At 31.1% G+C, this 24783-nt stretch overlaps 1 protein-coding gene across 3 annotated transcripts; it reads left to right on the top strand.

The window, feature by feature from the left end:
* The first annotated feature begins 2 nt into the window (after nt 1-2).
* LOC132737960 (tetraspanin-5-like) lies at nt 3-24478 on the top strand. Of its 3 annotated transcripts, none has more exons than XR_009626804.1 (9): nt 3-228; nt 11515-11709; nt 12384-12458; nt 12808-12906; nt 13246-13362; nt 13936-13986; nt 15041-15157; nt 16328-17836; nt 17897-24478. XR_009626804.1 is itself a non-coding variant. In XM_060725354.1 (8 exons), exons 1-8 carry the CDS (start codon nt 145-147, stop codon nt 16397-16399), a joined length of 810 nt encoding a protein of 269 aa, XP_060581337.1. In that variant the 5' UTR covers nt 3-144; the 3' UTR covers nt 16400-24478. The 3 variants fall into 3 exon arrangements, 1 of the variants encoding a protein (XP_060581337.1); XR_009626803.1 differs by having other exon boundaries at nt 16328-17866; XM_060725354.1 differs by having other exon boundaries at nt 16328-24478.
* Nucleotides 24479-24783: the final 305 nt, after the last annotated feature.

Genomic DNA, 24783 nt, shown 5'->3' with positions numbered 1-24783 from the left:
TGACGAACGTCATTCGGTTTAGTACGGATTTTATCGACACACTTAAAGAAGAATTATGTCAGCAATCAAAAATTTGGATCAATTACTGTAGTTTTTATCTTTATACTTTAAATGAAATAAACACTTTTTCTCAGGGATATAATCATGCCGCGTAAACGTCGTCAAGATTCGTCGGAAGTGAGCTGTTTGATGAAATATTTGATGTTTGGATTCAATGTTTTGTTTTGGGTGAGTAAAAATAGAACAGCTGATCAATTTCTTTGTTGTTGAAGTGATAAAACAGAGTAAATGAACTATGCAGTAGAATCATTATTTAGATTCTCATGAATCTGAAACGTCAATTTAATAACAGAAATGAATATGTACAGTATGGTCTATTTATGAATAAAATGAAATTTAAAGAAAACAATCTGACTACACATTTAAGGGTCTACTCTAATAATCGTTTTTTTTTTGTTCAGAGTTATCTATACTTCAAGATTAATCCAACTAATTAGACATGTCAAAGAATCATTGAAATTGTGTTGGACAAGGGATGTTTTTGTTTTATGGTTTGACAGCAGTCAAAATATATTGATGTACCAAAGCTAGATTCTGAGATATTTTGTTCTGGGTCAGAATCTCGAGATATTATCCAGACACGAAATAGCACAATATCTCGTCACGCAGTACAATAAGTTGGACTAGGTTTGACAGTAGGAAAAAAACAGTAAATTGAGTCAAACTGTTCATGCCATGGCAAAAATAATGCCTCCAGACCAGGAAGGAGAAGGACACTGCCTACTTGTAACTTAAGCTAATATGAAACTTCACTGGACAGTTTAAGTATTTACTAGACCTGGTATTAGTACTATTACATTTAAAACCATAAATGCCAATAGGAAGTTGTGGTAGCCAAAACTTAAACATGTATAAATACATGCACTGCTGCTTTAGATATTTTACTGTGGATTATTACTCAACATGTCAATATATTACAATACATTGCATCTAAACTTTTGGATAATTAGATACTAGAGGATTTGTATCATCAAAATCTGGTAGTGATAGTAAAACATATTTTAACATTTTGAGCTAGATTCATAGGCAATTTTTTTCTTGTCTAGAATCTTGCTTTGTAAAGGGAGATATTGCAGCATGCTCTTACATGAAATATCTCAACTATAAAACCTTGACTGGACAATCAGATTGTAAAGTGTTTGCTAAATGGCTGTTAATTGGAAACATTTTGGAACCAGGACAAACTTTTTGCATTAATTAGGCAGTTTTGGGACAAACATGAGGTCCCTGACATTGCCCCAGAGATAGGGACACAGTGTTTATATTAACTGCTGCATTATTTTGTCTTTATGATTTGCCTCAGAGTAATAATTTATGACATCTTTTGCAGATTCTGTTAGTTTTTTCTCAGCATTCACAAAATAACACATCTTGCCTGTAGTACACAATAATTGGATGCAAAGATTAGTGAAAAATATAATATATACATTTAAAACATTGAAATTATTTAGATAAAACTTTTCCGAATTAAAACAGTTATGCATAAAGTTGCTGTATATTGTAAAATACTTGGAACAAAATAATTTAATGTGAGCAATCAAAAGAAAAGAAAAGTCCTAATTTGAGTAAAATACTGTTAAAATTCCCAATTCCTTGGACCCAAGGCTTTCAGTCATATTCCAGAAATTTAAAGTTTAAAAAACCTTAATATAAATTATTTTTTATCATATTGGACTACATGTATATGATATACATATATACTAATAAAGCAAATTGTTATTGCGGATAACCCAGAAAAAATTGTTTTAGATCTGTTATGATTATTAACAACATATTTTAAGGACTTCTAAATCTCTGTTACATTAATTATGCCCATCCAAGAGTAAATGGTGAGTGTTTAGGCAAAATTGAAATAACTTGACATTTGTTAATAATAAACGACACCTGAGTAATCAATAACCCCATTGACTTACATAAATCTCTAGATAATCATATAAATGGTAATGACTAATGTTCAATTTATAAAAAATAAGCCGGGCAATCTTTTTATATTTTAGCCAGTTTTATATTATATCCTTAACATTTGTGAATATCTAATATCAATTATTGTTCAATCACCATTAAAATTGTCAGTGTCTTGAAATGTACATCTAATTTATCTTAGTTTGACCATGAAAAAATGAGCATAATGTCTATGATTTTTAAACAGAATTTTTAATTGAGAATAAAAAAATAAACATTAAAATAAAATACAAATATTGTTTGACATAATTGAATTTTAATTCTTGATTTATTTACATTTTATTTAACTGAAATATCAGTAATAATTAAAAAAAATAATTATGACTTCATAATACTTGGAATCTTAACACCCAGACGTTTTAAAGATATTTGAAAACTAGCTTGTAATTTGCATTAGGTTTGATGTTTTCCTTGACAACAGAATAATTTCGGTCATTTATCAGCGAGTTTATTTTGTAATGTGTTAATTTTATGACTCATTCAAAGCATTTATTTTATGACTGCATAGGTTATTTGCATTGCATTTCATGAAATTATATGAAATATCTGTTATCCTTATTTATGAATTAAGCAGAACAACCCTGAAATCCTGTCAGGATAATATACTTAATATATTTAAAATGCTCTTTTGTCATTAAAATATGTATATAATTCTTGTTAAGTAACATGTGCAAGTTTTTATACAGTTAACAAATTGGTGATCATTAAACTTAACAAAGAATGTAATTTATATATAGAAAACATTTTTGGCTGATGTTAAATGTAAATCCCAACTTTGATTGAATTTATGATTCTCTCATCTTGAAAAAAAACAAACAACAGTAGTGGATCTAAATTTACATCCATCTGTAAATGTATATGTACTTCAATATTTTATAGCTACTTGTTCAGAAGTCTTATTCACTGTATTTAATGTTAAACAATGAACAAAAGAAAAGAAGAAATTACATAACAATAACTATTTCAGCAATCCAAATTGAAAACTTTAAGCCAATTGTTTGCAATAAACATTTTATTGGATAAGATGTAGTTTGTTTTCACTTAAGTATGGAAGCATTGATGATCCTGATGCCAGATGTTAAAATACTTATTAGATAAGCCTAATAAGGAGTGTTTATGATACTCTGTCCTGAGTAGAACTTTGAAACTAATTACAAGGACTGAAGTTACACCTAATTTCATGTATGACACAGTAACTTCTGAATAGGACAGAAAAGAAGTGATACGAAAGTCTACTCTTTTTAAATATCTTATAAGAATAAGGTCTTTATAAGCACCATTGACTTAATGAGGACCTAGTTATTCGTTACCTTGACTACATATAAACTCCTAATTAGAAGTTTATAAGTGTTATTAGGACTTTTATTAGGACTTAGTAACTCCTTATTACAGCCTGACAAGGACTTAATAAACAAGGACTCTTCCTAATTCTTACTTTATAAACTCTTTACTTATAATTATAAATGTCCAATTATGACTTCTAACGACTTAGTAAGCCCTAAAAAGGACCTAAAAAATCATAATAAGGACTTAAAATTTCCTTATAGGGAGAACCAAATAATTAGTTTTTAGTCCTCCTTAGGCTTTTAAAACTCACAATAAGGAGCTTTATAAGATCACTATTTAGGCTTTATCATAAGCTCTGATTAAGACTGGTAATAAAGAAGGACTTTATTAGCAATCAGTAACTCCTAAGTACAGACTTTGATACTTATAAATAGGACTCAGTTAATCATAATTAGGACCAACAAAAATCTTCAATAGAAGTTTATAAACTCAAATATGGACAAGTTAAATCTTATGAAGACTAAGAAACTCCTAATAACACCAAGTCCAATCGTTCACTATGTTTCCCAGGCGGAGAACGCATGAAGAGATCAATTTTACAGGTGGAAAACCGATACTGTGGTAAGAAAGTTGTCTTCAATTTCTTTGTAAATGCATATTTCACAAAACTTTATAGCCTATTCTGATCTCGTATGATTACTTTATCCGACAGGCATCTCAAACTCGCCAAATCTTTGTTAACTTATTAGATCATTATCGACAACTGCACAAGAAAAGTCACAAAATTGGTAAAATCGTTATTTGATAGCCAATAACTTGACATCCAAGCAAACTTCTAAACATTTGTATCGCTCTAAAGGTTATTTATTAACATATCCTCATCCACCAAACGCCTGTTCTATTTCTATTCCGTATTTTTGGAGTATAATATCGTTTAAGCGAATTTTCAAAATGAACGCATGAGCCGAACTTTCCATGTGGTTTTATCAGATTGCAAAGTGAACGCATGAGCAGGCGGATTTTTTGGTTACTCCAGTTTTCATGGATATCTCACATGTTATCGATCACTGAACCTTAAAATTCCAAAATTTTCGTTCCGAATGTTTGAGCAAACAGAATTCCTATTTTCATACCTTATGACGAATTCAATTGCTTATAAGCAATAGATGAAGGTCTGTTCGGTTCTGTGAAAATATAATAAATCCTCATTGCTAAAACTTTGAGTAAAATATTTGCAAAATACAACATCATTGGTTGATGGTATGTTATAATTAAAGATGTAACATACACTTAAAGATCCTGTGACTCAAAATTTTATGTTCTTATATGAAAAATCTTTGGCTTAAATAAAGAATTAACAATGTTAAAAGTTACAGAAAACCTTTTTGATAAGGATATTGCCAAAATTTAAAATTTCCGATAATAAAAGGAGATAATTAGAAATCTGTTTTTTGGTAAAAAAATCAGTTTTGCATTCAAATAAAAATTTCAAAACAGTTTTCCTCAAGAAATATCATATAATGTGTTTAATAATGTCAACTTCTTAAGTATATGTTTTTCATAAGAACTGACTTTATATACAACTTTCGCAAGGATGTTATACCCTTAACATTTTCCCTTATATAAGCGTATTTCGAGTCTTCGACGGCTTTTTGCCCCCTCCCCCTACACTTTTTGAGGCATCAAAAAATGTCCTATTTAGGCCCCAAACACTGGTGTTCGTTTGAGAAATGTTGTTAAAAAAGTGACCACTTTTTCGGCGCCGTCCTCCATCCAAATGTTACATCAGGGGGTTGTCTGAGGGGGTTTGAAGGGGGCGGAGTCCCCCTCATCGCCAAGAAAATTTTGGACATGTGACAGGCTAAAAATGGCCTGAGGTCGATCTTAGGGTAACTAGTAACAGACACTGAAAAGCCTTTTACTCTATCTCAATTCATTGAGAAGTTACAGCACTTTAAAATCAGTTTTGATGGAAAAAAAACAATGCAAATTAGTGATTTTTGGCAATTTTAAGACGTCCACCCGTTGCCATGGTAACAGAAATTTTACGATTGAGCATGTTGTTACAGAGGCTATGGTGTACTCAACATTTGTGCCGAGTTTCATCAGTATTGAAGGAAGCATTTTTCATAGTTTCATAGCAGTTTGAACTTGTTACAGGAGGCTTTTCAATGAAAACGGCCATTTTTCGCAATAAGCTCATGGGGTAAAAACATACAGGATCTTTAAGCAAGAATATATTTATCAACTTCCTTACAACAAAATGAACATAAAAGAAAATGTTGAAATAACACATAATTTTTAGGTTCATTATAAGTTTTTCTTTTAGAAATAATACACTTTTTATTTTAATGAAGAATAGGCAAAGTATTTATCAAAATGTGTTTCAAATTACCTCCCTTTATTTACAGAACTTTAAATTCGATAATATCTGTGTAAGATTTGTTATATTGGTAATAATTTATTTGAGTATCATATTAGACTATTAAAGTTTTGAGGTACAGGGACTTTAAAAGAGTATACATACGCTATTATTTGTCATTTGTCCTTTGTTGTATATGTTGTTAAATATTATGCGCGTATGATAGTAATTGTATATTCAGGATTCATGATTTAATTATCAAAGTACATATTTTGTAAAACAATCATTTACAATGCGTGCAAAAATCAAGGATTTTTCCAAAGTTTCATGGAAGATTATTATATAAATCAGCTTAATGTCGTCAGTTGTTGATTTTATTCAACATGACAAGACTTAGTTATCTCTCCGTTTTATGTATTAAACAATATTCATTTGTTTAAGTTATTCAAAAAGAGGTTGTTCATTAAAGCTGATAAATTGATAATATGTGTTACAAACGAGGAATTACTTCAATTTCACACGATCTTTCCCAACAGACCTCGTACTTTTGCTTATTAGCATATATAAACATACAGCGTACAAAGTATATTTTAATTTGTGAAAAAAAAGTGTCTCTCACTTATTTGAAATAAAATTTGAAATTTTTAAAGTTTGAATATGTTAAATTTGTTAGATAATTAGGAAAAACTTGGGTTTTTAAAAATACCACCTGCTCATGCGTTCACTTTGCAAACCTATGAAACCACATGAAAAGTTCGGCTCATGCGTTCATTTTGAAAATTCGCTTAAACGATATTATACTCCAAAAATACGGAATAGAAATAGAACAGGCGTTTGGTGGATAAGGATATGTTAATAAAGAATCTTTAGAGCGATACAAATGTTTAGAAGTTTGCTTGGATGTCAAGTTTTTGGCTATCAAAGAGCGATTTTACCAATTTTGTGACTTTTCTTGTGCAGTTGTCGATAATGATCTAATAAGTTAACAAAGATTTGGCGAGTTTGAGATGCCTGTCGGATAAAGTAATCATACGAGATCAGAATAGGCTATAAAGTTTTGTGAAATATGCATTTTCAAAGAAATTGAAGACAACTTTCTTACCACAGTATCGGTTTTCCACCTGTAAAATTGATCTCTTCATGCGTTCTCCGCCTGGGAAACATAGTGAACGATTGGACTCGGTGAATAAGGACTATGTTACTCTTAATTAGGATTTTAAACTTTACAAACTTCTTATTTTTATTAAGTTACCCTATTTTTATTAAGTTACCCTATTTTTATTAAGTTAGTAGGTAACTCTATTTTTACAAAGTTACTGCCAGTGAGGACTTAATATAAATCCCCAATTAGAAGTAAAAGTCTTATTAGGACTTTTATCATTTTATTTAAATTAAGAGTTAGAACAACCTAATAAGAACATTCTAAGCTCCTAATTAGAACTTGGTAGCTTCTAATTAAGACTTATTAGGAGTTATTAATAATGATTAGGATTTACAAAATTAATTAGGATTTAAAAATTAGGCTTTGTTTTTACTCCAAATAAGGAGTTTGTTACTTATTTAAGATTTTATTAAGATTTTATAACTTCAAATTATGAGTTTGTAAGCCCATATTATGGACTTTGTGAAGTCTTAATTAGGCTTTCTAAACCCTATTTAGAAGTAACTGAGTCTATTAGACTGTTATAGTTTCTAATAGGGAAAACATATATTTTATAGAATATTAAAATTTTGTATCTGGATGCTTTCATAATATTCAGTGTTTGAAGCTGCTGTTTTATCTAGTAAAGATAAAAGTTTCAGCTTCATCCATAAATTCTAGGATAATAAGCTTGTTTACAGTTTCATGTTATACCTGTATACAGCTCAATGAACTGCTATTAGAATCTATATTTGGTAAAGTCATTAGTAACTTTTAACAATGCACTTAGCAATTTTCCTGTTCTTTAAATCACAGTGTTAAAACATATCTTAATTGTTCTAGCTCCCAGTAGAGTTGTTACAATTATTGATTTTACTTCTGATGTCTGATGCCATGCAATTTTAAACTGTTTCTGTTTTAAATACGAGTACATGTACCTACAGTTTGTATATGATCGGAATTTATTGATTTGTTCACTATGACGAGGCATTTCTTGAGATATTGGAACTGCTTGCCTATCCTTAAAAGGAGAAAATGCATAACCAAAGCTGTAAACCTAATTTTGACCAAGAAAAGATATTTAAAGATATTAAAAAGAAGAAAATTACATAGGAGAGTTTTTATCTGGGACAATCTGAACAATCAGTTGAGAAAAGATATGGAATTCTTACAAATTAGGTAACAGCATTGGAAAGTGCTTTCTTTCTAGTTGTTGAAGAAAGTACATTCAGTATAAAAAAGATGTGCATAAAAATCAACCTTTATCAAGGCATTTTTTTAATTTCTGCCCTTCACTTGTTCAGAAATCAAGTGGGTTTGAAATCCTGAATATGAGATGTGTTATAGTGATTTAAGTTTGATATTTGCAAAATAAAAGAGAAGTTTGCCTGAAGTAAAAAGGGTTCATGGCAGTTCTTTGGCAGTCATATGTTACAAAAACAGTTAAATGTCCAAGAAGTCAAGTATAAGGCACTGGCACTAGTCACATAATCAAATATTTTACATAAATCGGCCTATATAAAATTATGTTATATGTATATCTTGTTACAGTATATAGCCCATATAGAACATACAAAAAGTTTGTTTCTAGCACCTGTGGTATACGATTTCGGTGAAATACATATTTGAATGTACAGAGGACATTTATAATATGTTACTTTCTGAACAGCAAGGTATTATAATATTAAAGAAGATCATTAGTTTTGACTGTTAAAGATGCAAGTTAACCTGAGTTAAAGTTGCTGGTGGCTGATAGTACTATGTATATATACTTAACAGTAGTAATTTTTTATATCGATAGCTTTAAGAATCTAGGGTTTGTAAGTATAAAAAGTAGATTATTGATGTTAGTCCTGGGTATAACCTTGTCATCAAATATTTATTGGAACCTTAGTACCTAAGCTTATAGAGTGACAAAAAATTCTCTTTGTAAGAAGTTACTAAGAACTTACACATGTAGAGACTATGGAATCTGGTCTGTAAAATCTAAGTCAAAAAGTATTTAGTTTAAAGGGACTCCACTGAGGTTTTTGGACATGACGGGACTGGAAATAACTTTTCAAGATAAATGTTCCATTTGATAAAGGTTTACATCAGTCACTTGTGTGCAAAATTTCAGATCGTTTACTCACTCCGTCTTTCTGGAATACATGTTATTATTCAAATTTTGCAAAATGACGCAAAATTGAAAAGCGTTGCAATGCCTTGCTAAAGATGACACAATAATGATTTTCAACTTATTTCTAACTAATTATTTCTTAATTATATTTTCATATCTTTCTGTTTTAATAAGTGCCCCTATTGATCTATAAACGAAATTCAAATTTTATGTTTCTATGCTTTTGGACCTCTGTGGAGTTCCTTTGTTGTTAGAAAAACACAGTTTTCATGAAGCTATGTTAAATTTGATTCTGGGCATCTGAGTATCTAAAATTTAAATCTTTCATGAAGGAAACTTTTCTACTAAAGTCTCAAATGCACTATGCAGTCTTGCATAGGATAGTTGCATAATGTATTGATAATTATGTAATTGCTCTTTTATCTATTTGCAAGATAACACTCTGCTGTTAAATTTGACAGAGTCTTTAGTTAGCAATTGCTAATGATTAACTGAATGTAGATTCAATAAACAGATATTGATTTTTTCTTTTGTTTGTTTCTTCTTACTGCTTTTTTTTAGGATAAACAGTTTTTTGTCAACATATGGAAATGTTGCTCTTAACTTGTATTAAGGAAATCGGAAATAACAATATTGTGACATTTCTTTGTCATGAACAAGCTATTTTAGAAGATATTCATGATAATGTATTGAAAGTTAAGTTAAGTCATGTCACAGACTGACATGAAGTCAGGGTCAGAGTACATGTACTAGTATGTTACTGAACAAAATATTGCTTCTTCTCTATAAATTTAAAACAGAAATCAATAAATTTTCTTTTCACAGCATAATCATGTTTTCAAAGAGCTCTATCATCCTGTCTCTGCAACTTGTAAAATCTCACTGATCTAGACTTTTAAACTAGCTTGCCTTCTATATTTGTTTTCCTTTTATAGCCTATCATGTTGGGTATATAAGGTTGTTTTCTTTGATTTTTTTACCAAATAAAAACTGACAAGATTGGAGTGAATTAAACAAGATACAATTCATAGTTAGTAAATATTGACAGTAACTATAAGAGATCCAACATCACTGTCACTGGTATGGCTTTATGTTACTGAAGGCAATTAAAGCAGAACTGATGAGGAATATAGATTAGGTATTAATGTTATAAATCAGCTTCATTTTGTATTAGAACAAAATGGTAGAAATTGATTTTATATCTACAAATTGTATAATGACAATGATTTGTCATTAAGGGATTAGCCAACCTTATGAATATTCAATGTGCAACTTAAGACTTGAGCACAAATAATTATGAGTAGATTATATAGGAAATGACTGAAATTTTTGCCCTCTTTGAAATCAGTTTTTCAGAAAACTTTTTCATTAGCAATTAAACTTTAAAAAAAAAGGAAATTTAACTAAAGTTTTGACATTGTTATTTAATAAATGATTTTGAAAGTATATTTTTGCTGTCAGGTTTGTGGATCCATTGGGCTTTTAGATTGGCTGGAAGCACTATAAAGCTATGGCCTTTCTGTTTAACAACCATGGCAATTTTTTATGCTCCCCGAAAAAATTTCGGGGGAGCATAATTATAGTCGTCCGTCTGTCAGTCTGTCTGTCTGTCCGTACTTACGTCCCGAATTCGTGTCCGGCCCATAACTTCGTTATTTGAAGACGGATTTACAACTTTTTCACAGAAATGATCACCATATTGAGACGACGTGTCGCGAGCAACATTCGGGTCGCTTCCTTGAAGGTCAAGGTCACAGCATGACCTTGCAGCAAAATCGTGTCCGGCCCTAAATTTGTTATTTGAAGTCGGATTTTAAAACTATTTCACAGAAATGATCACCATATTGAGACAACGTGTCACACGCAATATTGGGTCGCTAACTTGAAGGTCAAGGTCACAGCATGACCTTGCAGCAAAATCGTATCCAGCCTATAATTTCGTTATTTGAAGTTGGATTTTACAACTGTTTCTTAGAAGTGATCACCAATTTGAGACGACTTGTCGCGGGCAACATTTGGGTCGCTACCTTGAAGGTCAAGGTCACAGCATGACCTCGCAGCAAAATCGTGTTCGGCCCATAACTTCGTTATTTGAAGTCGGATTTTACAACTATTTCACAGAAATGATCACCATATTGAGTTGACATGTTGCGCGCAGCATCTGGGTCGCTACCTTGAAGGTCAAGGTCTCAGCATGACCTTGCAGCAAAATCGTGTCAGGCCCGTAACTTCGTTATTTGAAGTCGGATTTTACAACTGTTTCATAGAAGTGATCACCAGTTTGAGACGATGTGTCGCGGGCCACATTTGGGTCGCTACCTTGAAGGTCAAGGTCACAGCATAACCTTGCAGCAAAATCATGTCTGGCCCACATACTTTTTTATATGCCATTCAATGTCTTAATTATTTAAAGTTACAGTATATATCCCTAAGATACTTGAACTCCTTACAAAGAATTGGATGTAGGAAAACATATTTCTGAAGAAAACTTGAGTTCTACACTTGTATAGTGTATTTGTCAATACCAGTGTGAGAAACTCATGGCAACCTAAATTTAGTTAAAACATTTATTTTCTATTTCAGTTGACAGGTACAGCGATGTGTGCAGTAGGGCTGTGGGCATGGACAGAGAAAGATACAATCAATAATATTGGAAGACTGACTAATGTAGCACTAGATCCTGCAATGCTGTTTATTATAACAGGGGGTGTCATGTTTATTATAGGATTTGCAGGTTGTGTGGGTGCACTCAGAGAAAACACATCACTTTTACTTTTTGTATGTATGACTTATACATGTACATATATTTCTTTTCATTCCTAATAATTGTATTTTTGGTGTGCACACAAAGCTAGATAATAGTTGATAAAATTCTGCAAAATAGTTTGTTCTAGAAATGTAATTACAGGAAAACATCAGGGATTATGTGGCCTTGTTTAACCTTATCAATGTATTTTATCTTGAAGACAAATTATATTCAAAACTGATGATGAACTATGCAGTTTTTCTAAGTTATACAGTAGTTTTTAGACTTCCCAGCTTTTATCTGTTGGAGGAAGATTTAGGATGCCAGCCTCTATGTGCATTACTTTAGAAAAAGCAAGTTCATCAGTGTAAACCATTGACTTGCCAGCTACAGTATAGTTGGATGACTTTTTCACATGAAACAAAATAAAAACCCTTGGAGATTTAGATGAATGTCAGATGATTTGAAGTCATCAACCTTTACAACATCTCATTGTTAAATATCACTCTAAACTCCTGATTTTATACTGGAATAATTGTAACAATTAAATGATTTATAAGAACATTATTGCTTGTATTGAAGAATTTAACCTTTTGTTCCAGTGTATCATAATATTTGATGGTCTAATATTATTGAGTCATTTTAGGTCTATGAAATTATTGTATAGAAATGTACAGTTATATTCATACTTTTTTTTTCATTTTAGTTTTGCATATGTGTGGGGTTGATTTTTGCTTTGGAGTTGGTGATAGGGATACTGGCATTTGTTTACAAGGATTGGGTAAGTATAAGTGATATTTGAGAAACAGAATACTACATTGTACTATGATAATGTGACTCATAGTTTATTTGTTACATGATGTGTTAAAATTTCTGCTCTTTTAAAGGATTTGACAATTTAAATGTCATTGCAGCACTGCTGTTATTTGTTCTGAAAGGCCATTCGTTCTGAAAGGCCATTCAGCTGTTATATGATTGCAATTAACACTCGTAAAGTTAAAAAAAACAAGCATACAATTTTTAAGTAAGTCAATACGTCAAAGTTTCTGGTCATAGAAAGTTGTGTATTAACAATAAGCTGTAATTATCTGAGATAACATGTTATAGTAATATACATGTATATATAACAGGTTAGAGATCAGATAGAGGGTCAGTTAAACAACATGATCATCAACTACAGGGATGACCCTGACCTACAGAATCTTGTTGACTGGGTGCAAAAAGACTGGGTATGTTGTCTTGGGCTATGTAAACAGACATTTGTTTTATTTCCATTTATAAAACAGTAACTTGTTCTATAGTATGCAGTTTAAACTTTTTGAAGTCTTTATAAGGCATTGTTTCAAAATATGTTGATGCAGAAGTCTTAAAAATGGATTTGAAAAAAGAAAAAGTCATGTTTTTTACATGACTGTACCCTTTGCTCTTAAATAAAAAGATGTACTACATGCTACAACGTTTTAACAACCTGTGATGATAAATATCATCTTTATGTTAGTATATGAATGACATTTAGACTGATAGAAGGAATAACAAGAGAAAAGTTCAGTAAGTGCTTTATATTTCAGTTACAATGTTGTGGTGTGAGTGGATACACAAACTGGCAGAACAATATATATTTCAATTGTTCTTCACCTGGTGGTGAAGCTTGTGGTGTGCCTTTTTCTTGCTGTAAACAAAAAGGTGTAAGTATATCAATTATTGCTATACACTCAAACCAAGTGGGACCCTGAGGTCTTTCTCCACCAGGAAAACTTGACTGTTGCCATATGAATTTAAATGTCCAGTGAGACTAAAACTCAGTTGTTGCTTACCATAATGTGTTAATGCCTGAATGCCTCAAGGACAATTATCACATAACGTCTTGCAGAAATCAAGTGTTTATATCATTAATACCTATGCATGGTCTGTGGTAAAACACTGTGTTAAGACATTGCCACTAAAATCGATTGTTACCCTTTACAGTTTCTAAGAAAATATACAGGACCTCCCTTTATTTGATAAAAGAAACCCTCTGTTTTGTTACTGTATATAGTTACAAAGATATTTCACTATAAACTTTATTCATCCCAAGAAGAATGCATCCTTTATTTCCTGTTCTTTGAAGGCTTACTAGTGATAATAGTGTTTTCTTGTACCATGACTGTGAAATAGCACCATAAGATGATACTTGTCATGAAATGTTCTCATGGGGCATATCATGAATGTCCTCGTATAATATATGTTATCTAAAAACTGATAATTGTTTTATTTTACAGGAGGCTATAATAAACAGACACTGTGGGTTTGATATGATGAAAAGGGAGCATGTAAGTTAATTTTATATTTTATTCTCACATGATGCAGATAAATTTAACACATTTTAGATGCTTGCTTTGTCTTGGAAATTGATATATTGTACATGTAAGGATGGGCGGTGTGAGCACATATTCTACATGCATGAAGGGAGTAAAGTATTACTGGATACAAATGTTAACTGCTGTTAGATGGTATGCTGCATGCAGAGCCAGGTCTCTAGGTGAAATAAAAATGCATGTTTGGAGTAAAACTTCTGCATGCATTAAGAGATTCTGATATACCTTGTCACAGATATTTACCATTGTTAGGCAGTGTTGTACACACACAATTTAAGTCCTTTTTTGTCAAGGTCGCAGAGGTCAAAAGTAAGATGAGAAAATGAAAATGTGTGTATATATGGAAAGTTTATGGTCTCAAGGGATTATTTAGTTATTTAGTTTGCTAAATTGCTATTACCTTTGTAAGTCCTGTAAATTGACTATTTTAATGTGAAAATGAATGTTATAAACAAAAAGAAATCTTAAAACAATTACAACAAATTACAATGTACATGCATCCTGAAGGGCACTGGAGCAGCTGTTATGTGATAGTCATGTGACAACCACATCATTGGCTAATCCAAACAGTAGATTTCAGAGATACTTGAACAGGTTTGGAATTAGGTCCTGTATTTTAAGAGGACATGGCAGTTTTACATAAGAGAGTTGTGCTGTTCTAAGATGGAAATGGAGTTGTTTCAATTGTTTAATTTCAGCAAAATTAGACAGTAATGTTTAATAAGGATTATAGTTAATAGTAACTGTTGTAAATAATTTTTATTAAGATATTTTTCTATTGAAAATAATTTTTGGGCGCCAAGAGGTTTGAGATCTGGTTTGTCCATGTTTATATTCTTTTTAAAAACACAATATAATGCATTTTATGAGATAATTAATTGAAAATATGATGTTGAGGCTTTTTGATAAAAGTTTGAATAGTGCATATTTTGGTCACATTAAGTGACAATATACATGCTTATATATATGATGAATACTTGTATATTCACATACTTACTGTTCGATTTAGGATTCAGATCGTGCAGTGAATATCTACACAGAGGGTTGTATACCGAAAGGGGAGGCTTGGTTTGACAGGAATTTAATCCCAGTGGCTTCAGTGGCAGTTGGTATAGCAGTTTTACAGGTAGATTATAATTTAAAATGTATTATAGCATATAGATAATGACATGCAGTAATTTCATACTTTGATATATGTTTGGAAATACATTACCTCCCGACAGGATTATTTCCTAAATGTTTGGCATGTGATATTCATTTCCAGGTTGTTCATAATATTTGTGACAGATTCTTCTTTTATTAAATCTTTGTCTGCATATATCAATGTAGAAGTTTTTAGCTCGACTATTTGATAAGAATAAGTAGAGCTATTGTAGTCACCTGAGCGTCTGCGTCCGCGTCGGCGTAACCACTTATGTTAAAGTTTTTGTAATTCCTCAAATATATGGCTTTGAAACTTTGCACACTTGTTCACCATCATGACCCCAACCTGTAGACAGGAGGAGATAACTGTATCAAGCATTTTGACAGAATTATGCCCCTTTTACCACTTAGAATTTATGTTAAAGTTTTTATAATACCTAAAATATTTTCAAAGTCCATTGACATATGGCTTTGAAACTTTGCACACTTGTTCACCATCATGACCCCAACCTGTAGACAGGAGGAGATAACTGTATCAAGCATTTTGACAGAATTATGCCCCTTCTTCAACTTAGAATTTATGATAAAGTTTTTGTAATACCTTAAATATTTTCAAAGTCCATTGACATATGGCTTTGAAACTTTGCACACTTGTTCACCATCATCACCCAAATCTGTAGACAGGAGGAGGTAACTGTATCAAGAATTTTGACAGAATTATGCCCCTTTTTCGCCTTAGAATTTACGTTAAAGTTTTTGTAATACCTCAAATATTTTCAAAGTCCATTGACATATGGCTTTGAAACTTTGCACACTTGTTCACCATCATTACCCCAACCTGTAAACAGGAGGAGGTTACTGTATCAAACTTTTTTTTTTACTATCAAGCACTAAGATTAGTCGAGCGTTGCTGTCCTACCGACAGCTCTTGTTTTTAACCTGGTGTGTAACAGATGTTGAAGTAATAAAGTGACTGGTCATAAGAAGGTGCTTCTTTTCCAAAAAGCCACTGTGCAAGTAAAAGCCTGTTGAGGCCCAAGGACAACTTGTATCTCAGAAGTCCATCCAATGATTAGTTTATTATGGTTCTGTATGAAGCTGTGTTAATTTTTAATGATTACAGATTTTAAGTATGTGTTTTATTCTATTTCAGATATTAGGTATATGTTTTGCTCACAATTTACGCAGCGATATTAAAGCACAGATGTCGAGATGGAGACACTAGCCCTCGCCGATTTATTACGATATTTCCACCATATATCATGTAAACAAATTTATACAATCGAAGATCTGTCAGTCATTTTTCACCTGTTGAAAAAATAATTTAAATTTTGACTTTTTACATCACACAGCTTTTCTTACCTTCCATGCTGTTGTATCTTGCCTAACCTGAACATTTTTTGGAATTATATATGTGCTCCTTCATTTATATCTTTGTAAGCAGTAACAATTGTATCCCACTGAAGAGAAAAGGTTACTTAAATGATAAAATTTTGAAAGTATCTGAAAATTGTATCCGTTCATATGTTACTCTCTCGTTTTTACAGATACTAATTAGTTATATTTGATAAGCTAACTTATTTTTTCATGCTATGATAGTCATGTTGCAGGAGATATGATTTACTAAAAGATGTTGATATCTTTTCTATACACACAAATTATGTATATAATGTACTATTTATGTCTTGTTAAATTCAGTTGACTGTTGTTTATGATTGATGTTAGTGAAATACATTAAATTTTAATTGTTTTTGTATGTGGGATATGTACATACATTTACTTGCTGTTACTATAGTTACCTCTATCTTCTACTTAGGTATTTTACAGAGTTATCTCTCTTACAATATGTTAACATACAAAGTCAACTAGGAATCTTTTTCAACCTAAAAACATCAAGTATACATGACTGTGTCTTTTTAGAAAAATTCTCAAGTAATATTGAAATATTGTAGTACACTTAGGAAGTAGATAATGAAAACTCATTTGTCATCAGAACTACCAAACAAAAATTTGCTTTACCTCCTTTGTGAAAAAATATCTTACTGGCTTATGGAATGTTAATTTTTATATTCTGGTGCCAGGTTGTTCTTGAAATTAATGCTCAGAAAGGCACATTAGGTATTCCAGCATTAAAACCATCTGATCCTAATGTATATTACCAAAGACCATCCTATTCACCCACATGTGAAAATCCAGGTGTTAAATGTTACACCATTTCAATAAATCATTATATTATATTTCTGTACATTATGTTCATTAAACATAATTATCCGATAAATCACATATCACAATAAATTTTGTCTTCTTGATTGAAAAACAGTAACTAGAATGTTATATGAGTTTGTTATCCGTTAACAAATCAAAAATATTGAGGATAAAGATAAAAGCCATTCTTGAAGGCAGAGATTCTTCATTAAGAAGTATTTCTGTATGCCGTAAGGTAACTTCAGTCATATAATGGTATGATGTCTGTCCATCCGTCCATGCATCAACCACATCTATGTCTGCGCAATAAATGGGGAACTATTAAGTGTGCTGTTTTCATACTTTGTAAAGGGATATGGTCATGGCCAGATGATGACCACTATTGATTTTGAAGTCTGTTGGTCAAGGTCGCAGTGACACCTAGTAAAAAATACTTGTCCAGAAGGAATAAGCCTAGGTTTTTGAAATTTGGTATGGTCAGGCCTAGGTTTTTGAAATTTGGTATGGTCAGGCCTAGGTTTTTGAAATTTGGTATGGTCAGTAGATGACCTCTATTTATTATGCAGTCATGTCAAAGGGTAAGGTCACATTGATAGTTTAAAATGCTTGTTTGATCATTAACTTGTTCCGGTTGTTTTCTTCTATTTTTCAGTTTAGTCAGATCACATTTTAACAATGATCATCTAACAGTTCATAACCTGGATGTATCATGCTCTGACACATGGTGTATTTTGCATCTTTTCTAATAGAGATATTTTTACTAAGGACTTAAGGAAAAATAGTGATATAAATAATGCATTTTAATGAAATCCAGTGTAATCTAAATAAGAATAGCAGTATATAGCAATATCATGCCAACTTCAAATAAGAATATTAGCATATATCATGTCAACTTCAAAAGTTATACCATGTAACAGTATCATGCCAACTTCAAAGGTGAAAATCAACGAATTTATTGTAACAGTAAAATCATGTTTACTCAAAGCACACAGGAATGTGTGCACCAAATTCAATTGTTTTCACTACATAAATGTATTCAGGTAATTTCAGGATTGAGCAAGTGTATTATAAAATCTCCTCTATTGTTTCTAGTCATTAATATAAGAATTTTCTAATAACATGACTTGTCTGTTATATTGTTTTATCACCTATATTTGATTAGGTTGTAAACTTGCTATTTGTTATATTATGTTGGTGATCTGAGTGTATTTTTCACATTCCAGCATAATTATGTTGTAGTATCTTACATTTGTAGCACTGCTTTCTTAGTTCTTACTTTCACTTTTTTCATCATTTTGTAGTTCATCCAAAATATTCTTTTCTTCAATTTGTGGCTTTGCTTTCTTTTCAGACAATACTTTTTTTTTTCATCAAATTTGATGCAGATAAATTCTGATTGAGATGCTTGCAATATATAGATTTTTATATATGTAATTTTACATTCATTTTGATATTTTAAAAGTCATTTTTTATTGAGTGATAAAATAAGCCAACCTGCCTATCACCTCAGTTTAAATTCTGGTTTGACAGTTGAATTATTTCAGGTTAGTATAGGTGTCAAAGTGGCTAATGATCTATTAAATATTGTATTGAAAATACCAGGATAGCTAGAAACTAACAAAATTATATGTATAGAAACTAAGTGACTTAAAATACTGCATAACTAGACTAGAAGTTAAAAAATGTTCAGATATAAATTTGTGGAATGTTTTTTTATGATATTAAATATTAAGGTGCTGATAACTTATGAAATATCAATATTTAAGCTGTACCTTTTATGATTTTGTGGTACATTACTTGTCAGAGACTGTGTGATGAGAAATCTTTATTATGACATACATTAATTGATGCATGCCTCCAGATGAGCTGAAACATTTCAAGAAAGTCAACCTTAAGAACAATGTTCTAAGATTGGAACAAAAGTAGAAATATTTCCAATTCATGTAAAAATTAAAAAAAATTACATGCAATTAATGACTGATTTTTCGGTATTTTTCACCATAATTTTACTGCATGACTTGCAAAGTAAGGGCTAGTTTTGTATATTTTGACCTTTTTCTGGGTAAATTTCATAGATTTTTATGTGCTGTTTGCATATTTCTATTGTTTGACTAATGCAGTAAGGGCCTTTTTGTGTCGCCTCTACGGAGTGGTGGCGACATATAGGGATCACTTCTCCGTCGTCTGTCTGTCCGTCCGTTCGTCCGTCACAAAACTTGTCCGGACTACTCCTCATAAACTACTGGTGCAATTTCATCCAAACTTTACAGGAATGATCAGTACCAAGTCTAGTTGTGCATATTGTCAGCATTTTTCGGTTCAATGATTTTTGTTTGAGTTATGGCCCTTTAATAATTTTTATTTTTAAAGTTTGTCTGGACTACTTCTCTTATACCACTAATGCAATTTCAATGAAACTAACAGGATTGATCTGTAGCTCAAGTCCTTGCGCATATTGCACGGGTTTTCCGGTTGAATGATTTTTGGCCGAGTTATGGCCCTTTGATAAAAAGGTGTTTTTTTCTGTGTGTTGCCAGATACGCAAAAGCTTGTCCGGACTACTCCTCATAAACTACTGGTGCAATTTTATCCAAACTTTACAGGAATGATCAGTACCAAGTCTAGTTGTGCACTGTCCGTCTGTCTGTCCGTCTGTCACAAAATTTGTCCCAACATGAAATTGGCCATCATGAGGCGACACATGTGATTACTGATCGCTCTTGTTTTGTACATATTTTGGCATTTCATTGGTAATATGTGTGGATTAAAAATGTTGTTTGCAATGTGTAAATTACTTTCTTCAAACGAAAATACTTTATTTTTTAATACATTTTCAAAATGTTCATTAAAATAAGTATGAATCTGGAGGCATGCTGCTTTTAAATGCAATATCTTGTTTGTTTTTATTTGTTTTGAATCTTTTTTTGACAAGTCTTCAAATTATTTGTCAAGATATTAGACCTGTATAATTGACATGCCTGTAATCCATTAGTATTGAGCTAGGAAAGTATGTTATACAAATTCATCTACATATTACTGCATATATATGTGAACTCTTTATAATATGCTTGCTTCAATTGTTTATCAATCAAATAAGTATCATAAATGTCAAGAATTGATGTACATGTATTTAGCAAATTTAAAAGCATGTAACTTTTTTACTCTGAAAGTAAAAAAAAAACATGCTTGTGAAAATTTAAGACATTAATAGCATAAGACATTAATTCAAGTAAAATCTAAAGTACTACATCACTAATTTTAACAAGTTTGTTTATGAAAATTTGTGAAAAACTTTTGAAAGTACTTTAGTGTATGTGTTTTGAAAAAAAAAAGTAAGTGACACATATCACTTATGTTTTCATCTCCGTAGCGGGAATCATGTTCTGTAAATGGACAAGAGAAGGTCAAAGAAAGGTTTAAGAGTGTAAAAATTTTGATGTAAATCCATTTGGGAGATATTTTTTTCTTAGAAAAATTCCTTTTACTTGAAAGTATGTAAAATATATATTCATTTATAGGAGTTGTTTGTTTTATATATGTGTTAGTCTTCATTATAACCTGTAATAAAGTTGGTTGAATTTAGTGGTTGAAATTTAGTGTTATTTTTTGCATATAAGCAATCACATTATCAGTTTATGAAGATCTCGTTGGTAGCGTGTAACTTATATAGCACATGTTTGTACTGTATACATTATATTATTGTATTTTACTGTTTTAACATCACTTATTATCTTATCTCCTGCAGGTTAGAAACATTGTTACAATTATTAGGAAATTTTTAGTGATTAATAATAAACCCTTAGTTTTTGTAACTATTGTAAGACATGGAGCAGTAGTTACACATCATCAGAGATGTTTAAATTTAAAATTGGTCAGAATAGGGGCATATTTTTCTGGCAAATTAGGAATAATTCATGTGAATTTACAGCTGTTTTCCATTTTTGAGACACTTCACAGATCTTTATGTTGTTTTACCTTTATTCGATACAAATTGACATAATCATCAACAAATTTTAAAATGTTTAGTACCATGCTTTCACTCTAATATTTTGTTATGTTGATGCTGTCAGTAAAGGGTCAAGGTTAACAGTAATCAGATATGTCTTACATTATGATAAATGATGCATTATATTAACAAAGTTCTAGTCGTTTTATGTACATCATGGCCTGTTAATGCTTGCTTTTATTTTGATCACTAATCAGACATTTTCCATCCAATCTACTTGTAAATCTTCATTGCTTTACAGAAGTTTTAGTTTTAATTTGGAAGGTTTTGTTTTACATTCCTACAATTGTTTTATTTTGTAGTATTGTTTATATTTTAACTATATATTTGTACCTTTGTATTGTGTAACAACCCCTTCTAGTTTTTTTATAACATGACTTTATAAGTTATTGGATTCAATAATGCATTTGTGTCTTTTGAAATTTATTAAGAGCTAACAAATTATTCTTGATTTTGTATAAAAAATTTATTTCTTTGGAAGGTGAACCTTAAAACTGACCAGAATAATTGTTAGAGCTCTGACATCAGCTGCTTTACAGAAAATTTTCATGTCTTCATGATAAAGTCTGTGAAAAAAGGTTGTTTATTTACTTGAGAAATCCTCTTTTTAGTCCCCTACCGGTTTACCGGAGGGGACTTTAGGTTTACCCTCCGTCCGTCTGTCCGTCAGTCCGTCCGTCAGTCCGTCCGTCCACAAAACTGGATCCCGCGATAACGCAAAAAGTACTGAAAATATTTTAATGAAACTTGATATATGGATAGATGGCAGTATGGAGATTATGCACGTCTTTTTCTTTTCTTCCTATGTTGAAAATTCTGGTTGCTATGGCAACAAATAGACTGAAAATATGGCAAATTTTACACATAACCTGGATCCCGCGATACCGCAAAAAGTACTGAAAATATTTTTATGAAACTTGATATATGGATAGATGGCAGTATGGAGATTATGCACGTCTTTTTCTTTTTTTCCTATGCTGAAAATTCTGGTTGCTATGGCAACAAATAGACTGAAAATATGGCAAATTTTACACATAACCTGGATCCAGTGATAGCGCAAAAATTACTGAAAATATTTTTATGAAACTTGACATATTGGTAGATGGCAGTATGGAAATTATGCACATTCTTTTCTTATCTTCCTGTATTGAAAATTCTGGTTGCTATGGCAACAAATAGACTGAATTTCAAGATTTCTGATTCTAGTTTTTTCACTATAAGTTCTTTATTTCTTAAGGTATTTTCTTCAAACTTAAAATATAAGTTGCTAGTCATCAACCACATCATATGTGACAAAGTTTACAACTCTAGCACAAAATTTATCAGAATTACCTCCCTGGAACTTAAAATTTTCATGAAAAAAATATTGTTTTTTTTAATAACTTCTTTTTTTCTGAACTACTTCAAACTTCATATAAATGTTTCTTATTATCACTCAACATTTGTGAAAAAGTTCAATACTCTAGCAAGACTATTTCCAGAATTATGCCCTTTTTGAACTTGACTTTTTTTTGAGAAATTGGTAATTTTCTTCAATTATGTTAGGATTTTCTTCAAACTCACACATCATAATAATATGACAATAATATGACAAGGTTTATAAATCTAGCATCCATATTTCCAGAATTATCTCCTCCTTAAACTTTGTATTTTTCCTATTCGTTCTTTTAACTTTCATTTACTTCAAATTCAAAATAAACATTCAATATTCATACCTTCATTACTAATTGTTCTTTGTTACACTCACATCATTTATGACATCGTTATCTCCTTTTTTAAAATTTTGCTTTAAAAATGTTATATTTTGATAACAGGGATGTTTAAAAAATAACTTTAGAGTGTCCTTCAGTCTGTCTGTCTGTCTGTACATAAAAACTGTTCACTGTGATCCTTAAAATAGAAACATAAGTGAATGGCCAATGGCCCTTCAGAATGTTGCTTGGGCTCTTACCGGTAGGGGACTTATTGATTGCTTGCAATACTATGATAATTGCTTGTTTCTATTTGTTTTTTTCTCTGTTAACTTGTCAATTTATCTATTAATACTATGTATGCTAATTTGATTTTGTAATTAACACAATGAATGGAATCTGAACTTATTATTATGCCCCCACTGTGGAAGTATAAGTAGCATACAGTGATTTGGTGACCTGACCATCCATGTGTAGTATGTCAAGTTTTCTTTGTGCAGCCTTTTATTATTGTGTGATTCATTTCTCGGTAAAGTATAATCTGTAGTTCATGAAAGTTTGTAGGGCCTTAGATGACCTTTAATATCTTTTAGGTCATAAGGTCAAGATCAGTGACACTTTGTGTAGAAATCTTTATTAAACTCTAGAAATTGTTTAACTTAGTATAGATATTGCTCATGGCCAGTACAGGAGTCCTTCTGATTTTGAGATCATTTAATCACTATATGCCATCATTATCTGATTAATAAGCCTTTGACTGTGAAACTTTATATGGACATTGCTCATGTCTTATAGATGACCCCTAGTAATGTTAAGGTCATTAGGTCAAGGTCACAGCGACACTTGATGTAAAATCCTTAACTTATCATTAAGACATTGGTTTTTGAAACTTAAAAGATATTATACTATTGTTATAATTATGTATTACTTATAAATATTAACACTTTACCTTTCTGTAAAAAGCATGTAAATATTCCACTGTGACAGGCAGATAAAGTGGTGGCAGATGTGTCCTATGGACATATACCTTGTTTGATTCATGAGATAAGAGAACATTTAACTAACTGTAAGTTAAAAGAAAAGATCAGACATTTAGTTACACATGTAAATGTTTTTCATTGATTTTTTTTCAAGAAAACTACAAAGAATTAAATATTTGTAGTTGACACTTGATTGCTACAATATACATGTAGTTAATGATTTGGGTTTGGTTAAGTAAGCCACTCGTCTATTCAAATATAAATTCAGATGCCAGGAGTTTGTGTACTGTATATCCAAAGACTTTTTATGACATCATTTACATAAACATTTTCAATGCAATAATATGCTTTTAAATACACTATATATTGTAAGAGCAATACTGTTATTTTTACCAATAGTGAATAAAATGTTTTACAGTATATATATTCTATTGTTGTTTTTAGCTTGACTATTCAAAGGACAGCGACATTACACTTTAGTTAAGTTTTTGTCTCCAAAACTACTGGAGGGAATGGGTTCAAACTTCAAACATTTATTTGAGATAATAATAAGACTAGGCCTAATTGCTTCTCTTTGTTTGCATTACTAAAAACTTAAAAACAAGGGAGGAAAACAAAAGATATGAATTTTCCATACTAATAATAATTATCAGCGGTAACATTTAAGTCTTTTTTTTTCTTAAGTATTTTTTGGCTGTAACAACAACATAACAACAAGATTTAATGA

The sequence above is a fragment of the Ruditapes philippinarum genome, unplaced genomic scaffold (genome assembly GCF_026571515.1).
Source record: "Ruditapes philippinarum isolate M1 unplaced genomic scaffold, ASM2657151v2 ctg3939_1_1_1_1, whole genome shotgun sequence".
NCBI lineage: Eukaryota > Metazoa > Mollusca > Bivalvia > Venerida > Veneridae > Ruditapes > Ruditapes philippinarum.
Note: the sequence above shows the minus strand (reverse complement) of the source record. Positions and strands in the feature narration are given on the sequence as shown.